The sequence below is a fragment of the Salmo salar genome, chromosome 18 (genome assembly GCF_965601325.2).
Source record: "Salmo salar chromosome 18, fSalSal1, whole genome shotgun sequence".
NCBI lineage: Eukaryota > Metazoa > Chordata > Actinopteri > Salmoniformes > Salmonidae > Salmo > Salmo salar.
This window is the reverse complement of record NC_138308.1, coordinates 102,079,652-102,100,129: the sequence shown is the minus strand read 5'-3', so window position 1 is coordinate 102,100,129 and position 20,478 is coordinate 102,079,652. Positions and strand designations below refer to the sequence as shown.

Genomic DNA, 20,478 nt, shown 5'->3' with positions numbered 1-20,478 from the left:
ACGCTGTTTAAAATCAATTTTTATGCGATTTTTCTCGTAAAATAGCGATAATATTCAGACCGGGAGTCGTTGTTTTCGTTCAAAGACTGAAAATGTAAAATGGACTCTTCACGTTTTCAATAAAGAGGCTAAAGAAGGCCAAGAAATGGTCTGAGAGGGCACTTCCTGTTTGGAATCTTCTCAGGGTTTTTGCCTGCCATATGAGTTCTGTTATACTCACAGACACCATTCAAACAGTTTTAGAAACTTTAGGGTGTTTTCTATACAAATCAAACAATTATATGCATATTCTAGTTTCTGGGCAGGAGTAATAAACAGATTAAATCGGGTACGTTTTTTATCCGGTCGTGAAAAATACTGCCCCCTATCCATAACAGGTTAAAACCGCATTTTAAGAACAGAGAATAGTAAATAGGTAGGTTTTATGACTTTGTGGCTGTGGTAACTAGTGACAACCAATAGCCAGGAATGTGGTAGATTGAGCTGCATTGCCCCTAGCGGTCATGCGACCAAACCACACGTGTGTGTGGTGTGTGTGTGTGTGTGTACCTGGAAGCGTATAGAGACCACCACCCCACAGATTTCCTCTCCCACCATGAACTGTTCTCCCAACATGGCCAGAATAATGTTCTCCCAGAACCTGCTGGCCAGACCTGTCAACAACAAGTGGTGTCAGATTTCACCTCCTGTTTCACACAGTAGACATACTCCAGTGCTTGTGAAAATCAGGGCTACTGCTCAATTCAAGCAATTTTTATCTAGCTAGGCTAGCTACTGTAGCTATCCAGTACCTCCTCCAGTATGTGTTGATGTGATGTAGCTAGTTCGTTAGCTAGGCTAGCTAATGTAGCTATCCAGTACCTCCTCCAGTATGTGTTGATGTGATGTAGCTAGTTCGTTAGCTAGGCTAGCTACTGTAGCTATCCAGTACCTCCTCCAGTATGTGTTGATGTGATGTAGCTAGTTCATTAGCTAGGCTAGCTAATGTAGCTATCCAGTACCTCCTCCAGTATGTGATGTGATGTAGCTAGTTCGTTAGCTAGGCTAGATACTGTAGCTATCCAGTACATCCTCCAGTATGTGTTGATGTGATGTAGCTAGTTTGTTAGCTAGGCTAGCTACTGTAGCTATCCAGTACATCCTCCAGTATGTGTTGATGTGATGTAGCTAGTTTGTTAGCTAGGCTAGCTACTGTAGCTATCCAGTACCTCCTCCAGTATGTGTTGATGTGATGTAGCTAGTTTGTTAGCTAGGCTAGCTACTGTAGCTATCCAGTACCTCCTCCAGTATGTGTTGATGTGATGTAGCTAGTTTGTTAGCTAGGCTAGCTACTGTAGCTATCCAGTACATCCTCCAGTATGTGTTGATGTGATGTAGCTAGTTCATTAGTTAGGCTAGCTACTGTAGCTATCCAGTACCTCCTCCAGTATGTGTTGATGTGACGTAGTAGTTCATTAGCTAGGCTAGCTACTGTAGCTATCCAGTACCTCCTCCAGTATGTGTTGATGTGATGTAGCTAGTTCGTTAGCTAGGCTAGCTACTGTAGCTATCCAGTACATCCTCCAGTATGTGCTGATGTGATGTAGCTAGTTCGTTAGCTAGGCTAGCTACTGTAGCTATCCAGTACCTCCAGTATGTGTTGATGTGATGTAGCTAGTTCGTTAGCTAGGCTAGCCACTGTAGCTATCCAGTACATCCAGTATGTGATGTGATGTAGCTAGTTCGTTAGCTAGGCTAGCTACTGTAGCTATCCAGTACCTCCAGTATGTGTTGATGTGATGTAGCTAGTTCGTTAGCTAAGCTAGCTACTGTAGCTATCCAGTACCTCCTCCAGTATGTGTTGATGTGATGTAGCTAGTTCGTTAGCTAGGCTAGCTACTGTAACTATCCAGTACCTCCAGTATGTGTTGTCTAACCATGAAGGGAGGTTTAGAGAATGGTAAAAGGCAACATGAGGGGCAAAGCGAACAGGTTGTCTTATAATAACAACTACTACAGACCTTTCCGCAGCCTGATGATCCACTTCCCACCGTTCTTATTAGCTTCATCCTGGAGGGTTACACACACACACACACACACGCACACACACACACACACACACGCACACACACACACACACACACACACACACAACCCTGTGAATACCAAAAAGCTATGGTTATACAGGATGGGATGATATCATGCTGATGAACTCACCATCTTAGAGACACACACCTCCCATTATACCTATATATAATAATAAACCCACATTATACCTATATATAATAATAAACCCACATTATACCTATATATAATAATAAACCCACATTTACCTATATAATAATTACATTACCTCCTACATTATACCTATATATAATAAATCTACATTACCTCCTACATTATACCTATATAATAAATCTACATTACTTCCTACATTATACCTATATAATAAATCTACATTACCTCCTACATTATACCTATATATAATAAATCTACATTACCTCCTACATTATACCTATATATAATAAATCTACATTACCTCCTACATTATACCTATATATAATAAATCTACATTACCTCCTACATTATACCTATATATAATAAATCTACATTACCTCCTACATTATACCTATATATAATAAATCTACATTACCTCCTACATTATACCTATATAATAAATCTACATTACCTCCTACATTATACCTATATGTAATACATCTACATTACCTCCTACATTATACCTATATAATAAATCTACATTACCTCCTACATTATACCTATATATAATACATCTACATTACCTTCTACATTATACCTATATATAATACATCTACATTACCTCCTACATTATACCTATATGTAATAAATCTACATTACCTCCTACATTATACCTATATAATAAATCTACATTACCTCCTACATTATACCTATATAATAAATCTACATTACCTCCTACATTATACCTATATATAATAAATCTACATTACCTCCTACATTATACCTATATAATAAATCTACATTACCTCCTACATTATACCTATATATAATAAATCTACATTACCTCCTACATTATACCTATATATAATAAATCTACATTACCTCCTACATTATACCTATATATAATAAATCTACATTACCTCCTACATTATACCTATATATAATAAATCTACATTACCTCCTACATTATACCTATATGTAATAAATCTACATTACCTCCTACATTATACCTATATAATAAATCTACATTACCTCCTACATTATACCTATATATAATAAATCTACATTACCTCCTACATTATACCTATATATAATAAATCTACATTACCTCCTACATTATACCTATATATAATACATCTACATTACCTCCTACATTATACCTATATATAATAAATCTACATTACCTCCTACATTATACCTATATATAATAAATCTACATTACCTCCTACATTATACCTATATAATAAATCTACATTACCTCCTACATTATACCTATATATAATAAATCTACATTACCTCCTACATTATACCTATATAATAAATCTACATTACCTCCTACATTATACCTATATAATAAATCTACATTACCTCCTACATTATACCTATATATAATAAATCTACATTACCTCCTACATTATACCTATATGTAATAAATCTACATTACCTCCTACATTATACCTATATAATAAATCTACATTACCTCCTACATTATACCTATATGTAATACATCTACATTACCTCCTACATTATACCTATATAATAAATCTACATTACCTCCTACATTATACCTATATATAATAAATCTACATTACCTCCTACATTATACCTATATATAATAAATCTACATTACCTCCTACATTATACCTATATAATAAATCTACATTACCTCCTACATTATACCTATATATAATAAATCTACATTACCTCCTACATTATACCTATATATAATAAATCTACATTACCTCCTACATTATACCTATATAATAAATCTACATTACCTCCTACATTATACCTATATAATAAATCTACATTACCTCCTACATTATACCTATATATAATAAATCTACATTACCTCCTACATTATACCTATATAATAAATCTACATTACCTCCTACATTATACCTATATATAATAAATCTACATTACCTCCTACATTATACCTATATATAATAAATCTACATTACCTCCTACATTATACCTATATATAATAAATCTACATTACCTCCTACATTATACCTATATATAATAAATCTACATTACCTCCTACATTATACCTATATATAATAAATCTACATTACCTCCTACATTATACCTATATATAATACATCTACATTACCTCCTACATTATACCTATATATAATACATCTACATTACCTCCTACATTATACCTATATATAATAAATCTACATTACCTCCTACATTATACCTATATAATAAATCTACATTACCTCCTACATTATACCTATATATAATAAATCTACATTACCTCCTACATTATGCCTATATATAATACATCTACATTACCTCCCACATTATACCTATATAATAAATCTACATTACCTCCCACATTATACCTATATGTAATAAATCTACATTACCTCCCACATTATACCTATATGTAATAAATCTACATTACCTCCCACATTATACCTATATGTAATAAACCTACATTACCTCCTACATTATACCTATATGTAATACATCTACATTACCTCCTACATTATACCTATATATAATAAATCTACATTACCTCCTACATTATACCTATATATAATAAATCTACATTACCTCCTACATTATACCTATATATAATAAATCTACATTACCTCCTACATTATACCTATATATAATAAATCTACATTACCTCCTACATTATACCTATATATAATAAATCTACATTACCTCCTACATTATACCTATATATAATAAATCTACATTACCTCCTACATTATACCTATATATAATAAATCTACATTACCTCCTACATTATACCTATATAATAAATCTACATTACCTCCTACATTATACCTATATATAATAAATCTACATTACCTCCTACATTATACCTATATATAATACATCTACATTACCTCCCACATTATACCTATATAATAAATCTACATTACCTCCCACATTATACCTATATATAATACATCTACATTACCTCCTACATTATACCTATATATAATAAATCTACATTACCTCCTACATTATACCGATATATAATAAATCTACATTACCTCCTACATTATACCTATATATAATAAATCTACATTACCTCCTACATTATACCTATATATAATAAATCTACATTACCTCCTACATTATACCTATATATAATAAATCTACATTACCTCCTACATTATACCTATATAATAAATCTACATTACCTCCTACATTATACCTATATAATAAATCTACATTACCTCCTACATTATACCTATATATAATAAATCTACATTACCTCCTACATTATGCCTATATATAATACATCTACATTACCTCCCACATTATACCTATATAATAAATCTACATTACCTCCCACATTATACCTATATGCAATAAATCTACATTACCTCCCACATTATACCTATATGTAATAAATCTACATTACCTCCTACATTATAGCTATATGTAATAAATCTACATTACCTCCTACATTATACCTATATATAATAAATCTACATTACCTCCTACATTATACCTATATAATAAATCTACATTACCTCCTACATTATACCTATATATAATAAATCTACATTACCTCCCACATTATACCTATATAATAAATCTACATTACCTCCCACATTATACCTATATAATAAATCTACATTACCTCCTACATTACACCTATATATAATAAATCTACATTACCTCCTACATTATACCTATATATAATAAATCTACATTACCTCCTACATTATACCTATATAATAAATCTACATTACCTCCCACATTATACCTATATAATAAATCTACATTACCTCCTACATTACACCTATATATAATAAATCTACATTACCTCCTACATTACACCTATATATAATACATCTACATTACCTCCTACATTATACCTATATAATAAATCTACATTACCTCCTACATTATACCTATATATAATAAATCTACATTACCTCCTACATTATACCTATATATAATAAATCTACATTACCTCCTACATTATACCTATATAATAAATCTACATTACCTCCTACATTATACCTATATAAGAAATCTACATTACCTCCTACATTATACCTATATAATAAATCTACATTACCTCCTACATTATACCTATATAATAAATCTACATTACCTCCTACATTATACCTATATATAATAAATCTACATTACCTCCTACATTATACCTACATATAATAAATCTACATTACCTCCTACATTATACCTATATATAATAAATCTACATTACCTCCTACATTATACCTATATATAATAAATCTACATTACCTCCTACATTATACCTATATATAATAAATCTACATTACCTCCTACATTATACCTATATATAATAAATCTACATTACCTCCTACATTACACCTATATATAATAAATCTACATTACCTCCTACATTATGCCTATATATAATACATCTACATTACCTCCCACATTATACCTATATAATAAATCTACATTACCTCCCACATTATACCTATATGCAATAAATCTACATTACCTCCCACATTATACCTATATGTAATAAATCTACATTACCTCCTACATTATAGCTATATGTAATAAATCTACATTACCTCCTACATTATACCTATATATAATAAATCTACATTACCTCCTACATTATACCTATATATAATAAATCTACATTACCTCCTACATTATACCTATATATAATAAATCTACATTACCTCCTACATTATACCTATATATAATAAATCTACATTACCTCCTACATTATACCTATATAATAAATCTACATTACCTCCTACATTACACCTATATATAATAAATCTACATTACCTCCTACATTATACCTATATATAATAAATCTACATTACCTCCTACATTATACCTATATAATAAATCTACATTACCTCCCACATTATACCTATATAATAAATCTACATTACCTCCTACATTACACCTATATATAATAAATCTACATTACCTCCTACATTACACCTATATATAATAAATCTACATTACCTCCTACATTATACCTATATAATAAATCTACATTACCTCCTACATTATACCTATATAATAAATCTACATTACCTCCTACATTACACCTATATATAATAAATCTACATTACCTATATATAATAAATCTACATTACCTCCTACATTATACCTATATAATAAATCTACATTACCTCCTACATTATACCTATATAATAAATCTACATTACCTCCTACATTATACCTATATATAATAAATCTACATTACCTCCTACATTACACCTATATATAATAAATCTACATTACCTCCTACATTATACCTATATATAATAAATCTACATTACCTCCTACATTATACCTATATATAATAAATCTACATTACCTCCTACATTACACCTATATATAATAAATCTACATTACCTCCTACATTATACCTATATATAATACATCTACATTACCTCCTACATTATACCTATATATAATAAATCTACATTACCTCCTACATTATACCTATATATAATAAATCTACATTACCTCCTACATTATACCTATATATAATAAATCTACATACATACATAGACATGTTACCTCCCACATGGGTTTGATTCCCTCTTTAAACAGGTGGAAGTCAGAGTGGCCAGTCAGATCTCCCGGTCGAACCAGGTGACTGTAGAACTTCCAGAACTGCTCCACCTGCCAACCAATCACAGGATTACAATATATCAACCAATCACAGGATTACAATATCAACCAATCACAGGATTACAATATCAACCAATCACAGCACAAGATAACAGCAACCAATCAGCTGGTCACATCCAAACCCTATCATCCACATGTTTAACACAGTGTGTATATGATGTGTGTTAGTGGTGTGTGTGTGTGTGTGTGTGTGTGTGTGTGTCTGTGTCTGTGTCTCTGTGTGTGTGTGTGTTTGTGTGTGTGTTGTGTTTGTGTGTGTGTGTGTATATGATGTGTGTGTGTGTGTGTGTGGGTGTTAGTGGTGTGTGTGTATATGATGTGTGTTAGTGGTGTGTGTGTGTGTGTGTGTCTGTGTGTTGTATATGATGTGTGTTGTGGTGTGTGGTGTGTGTGTGTGTGTGTGTGTGTGTGTGTGTGTGTGTACTGACCGAGGCGACCGTGCCGATCTGTCTGATGTTCTGTTCATAACTCTGTGTGTTGGCGGGTCGGGACGGAGTCCTCCGGGAATACCACAAGGTATAGTTATACTGGAGAGGATGTTCCCCTGCTGCAGGACTCACCGTCTGACACACACACACACACACACACACACACACACACACACACACACACACACACACCACAGTCAGTATGAGGCATTATCTATAAAACAGGGGCTTAATCTGCAAGGAGAATTACTTGAACCCAAATATTGAATCAGATTTGAGGGAAAACAGGATGAGCACAGACAGACAGACGGAGGGGATGAATCCCATTTGCCAGTTCTGGAATGTAACGTAATGCATATCATATTAAAGGATGTGATATAGTATTATTATTATTATTATTATTATTATGTCTTTCTTTCAAATAGACCGTTGTTGGCATCTAGCACATTTTGCAGGTTGGATTAGCGAAAATATATACAATGAAATGAAAAAGCTACAGTACCAGTTAAAAGTTTAAACACACCTACTCATTCAAGGGTTTTTCTTAATATTTCTTTATTTTCTACATTGTAGAATAATAGTGAAGACATCAACTATGAAATAACACATATGGAATCATGTAGTAACCACACAAAAAAAAGTGTTAAACAAATCAAAATATATTTTATATTTGACATTTCTTCAAAGTAGCCACCCTTTGCCTTGATGACAGCTTTGCACACTCTTGGCATTCTCTCAACCAGCTTCACCTGAAATGCTTTTCCAACAGTCTTGAAGGAGTTCCCACATATGCTGAGCACTTGTTGGCTGCTTTTCCTTCACTCGGTGGTCCAACTCATCCCAAACCATCTCAATTGGGTTGAGGTCGGGGGATTGTGGAGGCCAGGTCATCTGATGCAGCACTCCATCACTGTCCTTGGTCTAACAGCCCTTACACAGCCTGGAGGTGTGTTGGGTCATTGTCCTGTTGAAAAACAAATGATAGTAGGACTAAGCGCAAACCAGATGGGATGGCGTATCGCTGTAGAATGCTGTGGTAGCCATGCTGGATAAGTGTGCCTTGAATTCTAAATAAATCACAGACAGTGCCACCAGCAAAGCACCCCCACAACATCACACCTCCTCCTCCATGCTTCACGGTGGGAACCACACATGCAGAGATCATCCTTTCACCTACTCTGCATCTCACAAAGACACAGCGGTTGAAACCAAAAATATCTAATTTGGACTCATCAGACCAAAGGACAGATTTCCACCGGTCTAATGTCCATTGCTCGTGTTTCTTGGCCCAAGCAAGTCTCTTCTTCTTATTGGTGTCCTTTAGTAGTGGTTTCTTTGCAGCAATTCGACCATGAAGGCCTGATTCACACAGTCTCCTCTGAACAGTTGATGTTGAGATGTGTCTGTTACTTGAACTTTGTGAAGCATTTATTTGGGCTGCATTTTCTGAGGCTGGTAACTCTAATGAACTCATCCTCTGCAGCAGAGGTAACTCTGGGTCTTCCTTTCCTGTGGCGGTCCTCATGAGAGCCAGTTTCATCATAGTGCTTGATGGTTTTTGCGACTGCTCTTGAAAAAAACGTTCAAAGTTCTTGAACTTTTCCTGATTGACTGACCTTCATGTCTTAAAGTAATGATGGACTGTCGTTTCTCTTTGCTTATCTGAGCTGTTCTTGCCATAATATGGACTTGGTATTTTACCAAATAGAGCTATCTTCTGTATACCACCCCTACCTTGTCACAACACAACTGATTGGCTCAAACGCATTAAGAAGGAAAGAAATTCCACAAATTAACATTTAACCTCTCTGGGCAAGGCGGACGAAATCGTCCCACCTACGCAACAGCCAGTTGAATCCTGTGGCGCGATTTTCAAAACCTTTGAAATGCTATTACTTCAATTTCTCAAACATATGACTATTTTACAGCTATTTAAAGACAAGACTCTCGTTAATCTAACCACACTGTCCGATTTCAAAAAGGCTTTACAACGAAAGCAAAACATTAGATTGTCAGCAGAGTACCAAGCCAGAAATAATCAGACACCCATTTTTCAAGCTAGCATATAATGTCACAAAAACCCAGAAGACAGCTAAATGCAGCACTAACCTTTGATGATCTTCATCAGATGACAACCCTAGGACATTATGTTATACAATACATGCATGTTTTGTTCAATCAAGTTCATATTTATATCAAAAACCAGCTTTTTACATTAGCATGTGACGTTCAGAACTAGCATACCCCCCGCAAACTTCCGGGGAATTCGCTAACAATTTACTAAATTACTCACGATAAACGTTCACAAAAAGCATAACAATTATTTTAAGAATTATAGATACAGAACTCCTCTATGCACTCGATATGTCCGATTTTAAAATAGCTTTTTGGTGAAAGCACATTTTGCAATATTCTAAGTACATAGCCCAGCCATCACAGGGCTAGCTATTTAGACACCCGGCAAGTTTAGCACTCACCAATATGAGCTTTACTATTATAAAAGTTTCATTACCTTTTGTTGTCTTCGTCAGAATGCACTGGACTGCTACTTCAATAACAAATGTTGGTTTGGTCCAAAATAATCCATTGTTATATCCGAATAGCGGCGTTTTGTTCGTGCGTCCCAGACACTATCTGAAATGGTAAATCAGGGTCGCGCGATTCGTGACAAAAAAAATCTAAATATTCCATTACCGTACTTCGAAGCATGTCAACCGCTGTTTAAAATCCATTTTTATGCCATTTTTTCGTAAAAAAGCGATAATATTCCGACCGGGAATGTCCATTTAGCTAAACAGAGGAAAGAAAACAAAGCTTTCGGTCGACGCGGGCACGAGCCTGAGTCTCACAGTACTGTAACCAGCCACTACCCAAACGCGCTACTTTGTTTCAGCCAGAGCCTGCAAAGCCACGATTCAGCTTTTTGCCGCCTTCTGAGACCCTATGGCAGCCGTAGGAAGTGTCACGGGACAGCTAAGATCCTCACTCTTCAATAAACAGAGACAAGAAGAACGACACCTTGTCAGACAGGCCACTTCCTGCATGAAACCTTCTCAGGTTTTTGCCTGCCAAATGAGTTCTGTTATACTCACAGACACCATTCAAACAGTTTTAGAAACTTGAGGGTGTTTTCTATCCAAAGCCAATAATTATATGCATATTCTAGTTACTGGGCAGGAGTAGTAACCAGATTAAATCGGGTACGTTTTTTATCCAGCCGTGTCAATACTGCCCCCTATCCCCAACAGGTTAACAAGGCACACCTGTTAGTTGAAATGCATTCCAGGTGATTACCTCGTGAAGCTAGTTGAGAGAATACCAAGAGTGTGCAAAGCCATCATCAAGGCAAAGGTGGCAATTTTGAAGAATCTCAAATATATTTTGATTTGTTTAACACTTATTTGGTTACTACATGATTCCATTTATCATTTCATAGTTTTGATGTCTTCACTATTATTCTACAATGTAGAAAATAGCAAAAATAAAGAAAAACCCGTTAATGAGTAGGTGTCCAAACTTTTGACTGGTGCTGTGTGCGTGATGGTGTGTGGCGTACCTTGCGTCGATTGTTGTTGATGGAGCAGTCTTCCTCCCGGTTACAGACCGTCTCATCCTGATCCTCTGGGTCGTCATCTTTCAGACTGGGGGGAGAGAATATACACCCATTATACACCCATTATACACCCTAACACTGCTGATACCCTGGGTCGTCATCTTTCAGACTGGGGGGAGAGAATATACACCCATTATACACCCTAACACTGCTGATACCCTGGGTCGTCATCTTTCAGACTGGGGGGAGAGAATATACACCCATTATACACCCATTATACACCCTAACACTGCTGATAGCCTGGGTCGTCATCTTTCAGACTGGGGGAGAGTAGACACCCATTATACACCCATTATACACCCATTATACACCCAACACTGCTGATACCCTGGGTCGTCATCTTTCAGACTGGGGGGAGAGAATATACACCCATTATACACCCTAACACTGCTGATACCCTGGGTCGTCATCTTTCAGACTGGGGGGAGAGAATATACACCCATTATACACCCATTATACACCCTAACACTGCTGATACCCTGGGTCGTCATCTTTCAGACTGGGGGGAGAGAATATACACCCATTATACACCCATTATACACCCTAACACTGCTGATACCCTGGGTCGTCATCTTTCAGACTGGGGGGAGAGAATATACACCCATTATACACCCTAACACTGCTGATACCCTGGGTCGTCATCTTTCAGACTGGGGGGAGAGAATATACACCCCAACACTGCTGGTCCTCTGGGTCGTCATCTTTCAGACTGGGGGAGAGAATATACACGTGTACAAAACATTATGCTCTTTCCATGACAGACTGACCAGGTGAATCTGACCAGGTGAATCTGACCAGGTGAATCTGACCAGGTGAATCTGTGTGAAAGCTATGATCCATTGATGTCACTTATTAAATTTAAATCAGTGTAGATAAAGCGGATGAGACGGGTTAAAGGATTTTGAAATCTTGAGACATGGATTATAATCTCTGGTGGACAGATTCACATGTAAACGACGAGAATCTGTCAAGACTAGCAGTAGTTCCTCGTTTTGGGGTTTCTTCATTGATCATTTGGACGAATCAGGATTAGTGTTGTTTAACCTGGGGAGATGATTTCAAGCCCTGTGCTCAGTAGTTATTGTACCCCCAAGGAAACACTGAAGATGGAGAGTTCGTTCTACATTTATATATTCATTAAATGCCATGTTTCATATTAGCACCCCCCATAAACAATAATTTGCAAATGTATCAATTTGATATGTCACTGTTTTATAATCGACATTGAGATAAAAGCGATGCTGCTGTGTCGGTAAATAGCTTTGGAACAAAGAATTGACTGCACCAGCTGGCTGTGTAACGAGCGTGTGGCTTTTTGACAATAAGCCACTGGACTGTCTACAGCCGCTGGACTGTCTACAGCCGCTGGACTGTCTACAGCCGCTGGACTGTCTACAGCCGCTGGACTGTCTACAGCCACACAGTTTTGAACCTGGAAGAAGACCGAGAGACGGGAGTAAGCAAGAAGTCGACTGGAAATGGCAAGAGGAATGTCGAGTTGTCCTGAAAACATGGTAAGCTAACATGGTAAGCTAACATTACTGAGTGTCAAGCTAGTTAGCTTGTTGGTTAGCAAGCTAAGTAGTTGCGTTTTACAACTAGACTGTCAGTTTTACACACATCCCATGATCCTTCTTGCTTTACGTCTGACAGATATAGCTACCATAGGCTAGATAATTAACTAAAGTGCAATTATCAGAACCCATTATCTAGCCTATGGTAGCTATATCTGTCAGACGTAAAGCAAGGAGGATCATGGGATGTGTCAGAAGCTATGCATGTTGACTAACTGCCACACGTTAGCTAGATCCAATTATAATCTGGGCTCTGGAGAGATGGCAGTTAGTTGGTCAGAACGCTCTAGAGGTCCTTGGACCAGTATCTCTGTAGCACCTGGAGATGGACTGATAGAGGTAGTGAGTGTGCTTGAAAGTGAGCCCTCACCCCTAACCTCCCACTGATCCAGGGCCTCCTGCCTAACCCTAACCTCCCACTGATCCAGGGCCTCCTGCCTAGCCCTAACCTCCCACTGATTCAGGGCCTCCTGCCTAACCCTAACCTCCCACTGATCCAGGGCCTCCTGCCTAACCCTAACCTCTCACTGATCCAGGGCCTCCTGCCTAACCCTAACCTCTCACTGATCCAGGGCCTCCTGCCTAACCCTAACCTCTCACTGATCCAGGGCCTCCTGCCTAACCCTAACCTCCCACTGATCCAGGGCCTCCTGCCTAACCCTAACCTCCCACTGATCCAGGGCCTCCTGCCTAACCCTAACCTCCCACTGATCCAGGGCCTCCTGCCTAACCCTAACCAGGAGAAGTTCCACTCATAATAGTACACTGCTCCAAAAAATAAAAGGGAACACTTAAGAAATGGAACTGGTCTAATTAGGTACCAGTCCAGAGTTGTTGATTAGGAAATGGAACTGGTCTAATTAGGTACCAGTCCAGAGTTGTTGATTAGGAAATGGAACTGGTCTAATTAGGTACCAGTCCAGAGTTGTTGATTAGGAAATGGAACTGGTCTAATTAGGTACCAGTCCAGAGTTGTTGATTAGGAAATGGAACTGGTCTAATTAGGTACCAGTCCAGAGTTGTTGATTAGGAAATGGAACTGGTCTAATTAGGTACCAGTCCAGAGTTGTTGATTAGGAAATGGAACTGGTCTAATTAGGTACCAGTCCAGAGTTGTTGATTAGGAAATGGAACTGGTCTAATTAGGTACCAGTCCAGAGTTGTTGATTAGGAAATGGAACTGGTCTAATTAGGTACCAGTCCAGAGTTGTTGATTAGGAAATGGAACTGGTCTAATTAGGTACCAGTCCAGAGTTGTTGATTAGGAAATGGAACTGGTCTAATTAGGTACCAGTCCAGAGTTGTTGATTAGGAAATGGAACTGGTCTAATTAGTTGTTGATTAGTTGTTTGTTGCCATTACAATCCCCCCCCCCCAACAAACACAGTTTTGTTCACTGTTTTAATGACAGTGTAAAAAACATTAGGAACAGCTGCTCTTTCCATGACATAGACTGAAGTGAATCCAGGTGAAATCTATAATCTCTTATTGATGTCAGTTGTTAAATCCACTTAAAATTGTGTAGATGAAGGGGAGGAGACGGGTTAAAGAAGGATTTTTAAGCCCTGAGACATGGATTGTGTACAGTGCATTCGGAAAGTATCCAGACCCCTTTACTTTTGGATGAAATGAATTGTCTCCCTCATCAATCTACACACAATACCCCGTAATGACAAAGCGAAAAAAGGTTTCTATACATTTTTACAAATTTATTTAAAAAAAATACATTTTTTTGCATAAGTAAGACCCTTTGAGACTCGAAATTGAGCTCAGGTGCATCCTGTTTCCATTCATCATCCTTGAGATGTTTCTACAAATTGGGAGTCCACCTGTGATAAATTCAATTGATTGGACATGATTTGGAAAGACACACACCTGTCTATATAAGGTCCCACAGTTGACAGTGCATGTCAGAGCAAAAACCAAGCCATGAGGTGGAAGGAATTGTCCGTAGATCTCTGAGACAGGATTGTTTCGAGGTACAGATCTGGGGAAGGGTACCAAACGATGTCTGCAGCATTGAAGGTCCCCAAGAACACAGTGGCCTCCATCATTCTGAAATGGAAAAGTTTGGAACCACCAAGACTCTTCGTAGAGCTGGCCGCCCGGCCAAACTGAGCAATCGGGGGAGAAGGGCCTTGGTCAGGGAGGTGACCAGGAACCCGATGGTCACGCAGTTCCTCTGTGGAGATGGGAGAACCTTCCAGAAGGACAACCATCTCTGCAGCTCTCCACCAATCAGTCCTTTATGGTAGAGTGGCCAGACGGAAGCCACTACTCAGAAAAAGGCCCGACAGCCTGCTTGGAGTTTGCCAAAAGGCACCTAAAGGACTCTCAGACCATGAGAAACAAGATTCTCTGGTCTGATGAAACTAAGATTGAACTCTTTGGCCTAAATCTGGAGGAAACCTGGCACCATCCCTACAGTGAAGCATGGTGGTTGCAGCATCATGCTGTGGGGATGTTTTTCAGCGGCAGGGACTGGAAGACTAGTCAGGATCGAGGGAAAGATGAACGGAGCAAAGTACAGAGAGATCCTTGATGAAAACCTGCTCCAGAGCGCTCAGGACCTCAGACTGGGGCAAAGGTTCACCTTCCAACAGGACAACGACCCTAAGCACACAGCCAAGACAATGTCCTTGAGTGGCTTCGGGACAATTTTCTGAATGTCCTTGAGTGGCCCAGCCAGAGCCTGGACTTGAACCCGATCGAACATCTCTGGAGAGACCTGAAAATATCTGTGCAGCGACGCTCCCCATCCAACCTGACAGAGCTTGAGAGGATCTGCAGAGAAGAATGGGAGAAACTCCCCAAATACAGGTGTGCCAAGCTTGTAGCATCATACCCAAGAAGACTTGAGGCTGTAATCGCTGCCAAATGTACTTCAACAAAGAACTGAGTAAAGGGTCTGAATACTTATGTAAATTGGATATTGCAGTTTATTTTTCATATTGCTGCTTTAGACTGGAACTGATGCTTTGTGGTTTTATACTGCCATCTATTGGAAATATTTAGCAATTTTAAGTTATTAATTCACAGCAGAACGTAAAGACATTGGAGAGGTAGATGAGAAATGTATATTTTCCTTATTAATTCCAGAGATCAGTCTCAAACCTGCCCCAATGCCAACAGCAGGACTTTCACCCAGTTCAATCCACATTTAAAATAAATACAAATGTGGCTTCTTTATAAAAAGTGTCCTGCCTAACTAACTAACTACTAAAATAGTTTGTAGAAGTGTTGCAGGCTACCCTGGACCAGAATTAAGGATATGGCTTTAAGGGTCACTGCGTGTTCAGGGTCACTGGGTGTTCAGGGTCACTGGGTGTTCAGGGTCACTGGGTGTTCAGGGTCACTGGGTGTTCAGGGTCACTGGGTGTTCAGGGTCACTGCGTGTTCAGGGTCACGGCGTGTTCAGGGTCACGGCGTGTTCAGGGTCACGGCGTGTTCAGGGTCACGGCGTGTTCAGGGTCACTGCGTGTTCAGGGTCACTGGGTGTTCAGGGTCACGGCGTGTTCAGGGTCACGGCGTGTTCAGGGTCACGGCGTGTTCAGGGTCACGGCGTGTTCAGGGTCACTGGGTGTTCAGGGTCACGGCGTGTTCAGGGTCACGGCGTGTTCAGGGTCACTGGGTGTTCAGGGTCACTGGGTGTTCAGGGTCACGGCGTGTTCAGGGTCACGGCGTGTTCAGGGTCACTGGGTGTTCAGGGTCACTGCGTGTTCAGGGTCACTGCGTGTTCAGGGTCACGGCGTGTTCAGGGTCACTGCGTGTTCAGGGTCACGGCGTGTTCAGGTCACGGCGTGTTCAGGGTCACGGCGTGTTCAGGGTCACTGGGTGTTCAGGGTCACTGGGTGTTCAGGGTCACTGCGTGTTCAGGGTCACGGCGTGTTCAGGGTCACGGCGTGTTCAGGGTCACGGCGTGTTCAGGGTCACTGCGTGTTCAGGGTCACGGCGTGTTCAGGGTCACGGCGTGTTCAGGGTCACGGCGTGTTCAGGGTCACGGCGTGTTCAGGGTCACGGCGTGTTCAGGGTCACTGCGTGTTCAGGGTCACGGCGTGTTCAGGGTCACTGCGTGTTCAGGGTCACGGCGTGTTCAGGGTCACTGGGTGTTCAGGGTCACTGCGTGTTCAGGGTCACGGCGTGTTCAGGGTCACTGGGTGTTCAGGGTCACTGCGTGTTCAGGGTCACTGGGTGTTCAGGGTTAGATTTATGGTTAAACTAGGTTATACCTAACTTTAAGAGATCTAACTAGGGTTAGAGTTATGGTTAAAATCTAACTAGGGTTAGAGTTATGGTTAAAATCTAACTAGGGTTAGAGTTATGGTTAAAATCTAACTAGGGTTAGAGTTATGGTTAAAATCTAACTAGGGTTAGATTTCATTATCTGGGAGCAAAAAAAACAGTAATGTTTTACAGCTCTCTGGTTCCTCCCCGTGGCCATCGGCGGGTACTACATACCTCAGATCCACAAATCAATGAGCTAGACCCATCCAGTTGGTTTGCAACTCAGTGAACCTGTGCAGCATACACTCAATTCATATCAAACTACCCAGCAGCTATTTAGAAGCTACAAAAATATTTATTTTAAATCTAGAATGTGTGGTCCCGTGTGGCTCAGTTGGTAGAGCATGGCGCTTGCAACGCCAGGGTTGTGGGTTCGATTCCCACGGGGGTCCAGTACGAGAATGTATGCACTCACTAGTGTAAGTCTTATCCAGAACGTCTGCTAAATTACTAAAATGTTTAAAAAATAAAAATAATTGTGGGTTTAAAAATTGGCCACATCTTGAAAGAGGGACATATTTTTGTGAATAAAGTAGGGTTAACCATGACCAGAAAATGTGGAACTTTTGCTGGATCGGCACCAGCCATTTATCGCACCGTGGGTCGCCACAACGAGCACCCAGCCAGACAGTGATACCGCTCACCGGGGACAGCTGGCATTGTGAGGCAGAACAACGAGTTGAGCGCGGTGCTCAATATAACTCATAGGAGCTGGCAGCATGAAAAATGGCCTCAAATAAAGGCTTTTACGCGATTACTTCAAAACTATGGCAAGCAGGTGTGGCATACGATAATGTTATTAAAAAACTGGCCTCCATGGCGGATTCAATATGCACATTTTCAGTGGAGCCTGACTTAAATAGTTAGCACTTTCATGCAGGTTACAACCAAGCAAGGGTAGATGTTAGCTAAAGTTAGCTAACTGGTGACCGTGGGTAGATGTTAGCTAAAGTTAGCTAACTGGTGACGGTGGGTAGATGTTAGCTAAAGTTAGCTAACTGGTGACGGTGGGTAGATGTTAGCTAAAGTTAGCTAACTGGTGACGGTGGGTAGATGTTAGCTAAAGTTAGCTAACTGGTGACGGTGGGTAGATGTTAGCTAAAGTTAGCTAACTGGTGACCGTGGGTAGATGTTAGCTAACTGGTGACCGTGGGTAGATGTTAGCTAACTGGTGACTGTGGGTAGATGTTAGCTAAAGTTAACTAACTGGTGACCGTGGGTAGATGTTAGCGAACTGGTGACTGTGGGTAGATGTTAGCGAACTGGTGACCGTGGGTAGATGTTGGCTAACTGGTGACCGTGGGTAGATGTTGGCTAACTGGTGACTGTGGGTAGATGTTGGCTAACTGGTGACTGTGGGTAGATGTTAGCTAACTGGTGACCGTGGGTAGATGTTAGCTAACTAGTGACTGTGGGTAGATGTTAGCTAACTGGTGACTGTGGGTAGATGTTAGCTAACTGGTGACTGTGGGTAGATGTTAGCTAACTGGTGACTGTGGGTAGATGTTAGCTAACTGGTGACTGTGGGTAGATGTTAGCTAACTAGTGACTGTGGGTAGATGTTAGCTAACTAGTGACTGTGGGTAGATGTTAGCTAACTGGTGACTGTGGGTAGATGTTAGCTAACTAGTGACTGTGGGTAGATGTTAGCTAACTGGTGACTGTGGGTAGATGTTAGCTAACTGGTGACTGTGGGTAGATATAAAATCAACTAACATCGTGGTTAGCATCATGGCTAGCTCAGAAAGATAACTTACTGTTCAAATTGGTTCATCTCAGCTTCGAGCAGTCTTCTTCACAGAGAGGCGAACCTCACCACAACAAGGATAGTTGATGGGTTTAAACGGTAATCGTTTTCATTAGACAGCTGGTAACGTTCAAACAACACGCCAGACAGCTGGCCGCGGTTCCGCTTGGGAGTGGAAGCAGACGGGTCGGTGGATGGGACAAACGGAACGAAGTTGAAAGCGGAATGCCCCAGCTCCGTTCATTTCTCGAATGTATTGATGTTGGAAGGATGGACGGATCTATGGCCTGCTTTCCTGTTTTAGATAATAATAATCATCATAATGTAATACATGTTGCGGACCGGTGTGCTCTATCTGAAGAACTGTAGCAGTAATATCATGGTCCACCACAGGAGGGCGCTACTACCTCTGTTCTGTTCTGTTCTGTCGTCAGTAGATGTAATACAAGGCTGGCACTGACAGTGGTGATGGTTTGCAATTTTGTGACTTTTCTATTGGTTTATTAAGCCAGGCAAGCACAAACAAGCACATATAAAGTATTTGATTTATTTTGGACATCAGAGCAACCTTGAGGGAAAAGGATGTTCATATGATAGGGAAGATTTCCAAATGACAATATCTTAAAAAAGAAAATTAACTATGGAGTCAAAGTTGGAACATAAATAACAATATTACAGTTAATGAAAATGTATAAACTAATGTATATAATGTATTATACAACAGACAAAATTCACATTCTACAATGGCAGAGTCATATCTTAAGTGTAAAACTAGTAACGACTCAATAATCCAAGCTTTCTGGGAACGTTATGAAGTCTGGAAGTTGTGGGCGGAGCTAGAAAGTTTAGCTGTCAGAAGTATTACAATGTAAACATACTTTTAATGAATCTGTCTGCATATTTCAAAACATGACATTATGGGGGTTAGGTGAGATACCCAATGGGCAGGATGATTCTCATCACTCATCTTGAGAAAACATATATTAAGAACTAGGA

At 39.2% G+C, this 20,478-nt stretch overlaps 1 protein-coding gene across 1 annotated transcript; it reads right to left on the bottom strand.

The window, feature by feature from the left end:
- Positions 1-544: 544 nt before the first annotated feature.
- if4e2 (Eukaryotic translation initiation factor 4E type 2) lies at positions 545-19,656 on the bottom strand (the record flags this gene model as incomplete). Its single annotated transcript, NM_001141413.1, is given in 6 exon segments — positions 545-653; positions 2,001-2,049; positions 7,723-7,827; positions 8,265-8,399; positions 11,821-11,905; positions 19,493-19,656. Coding segments are annotated over 6 exon segments (500 nt in total), but the record flags the coding sequence as incomplete, so codon positions are not given.
- Between the last annotated feature and the right edge of the window lie 822 nt (positions 19,657-20,478).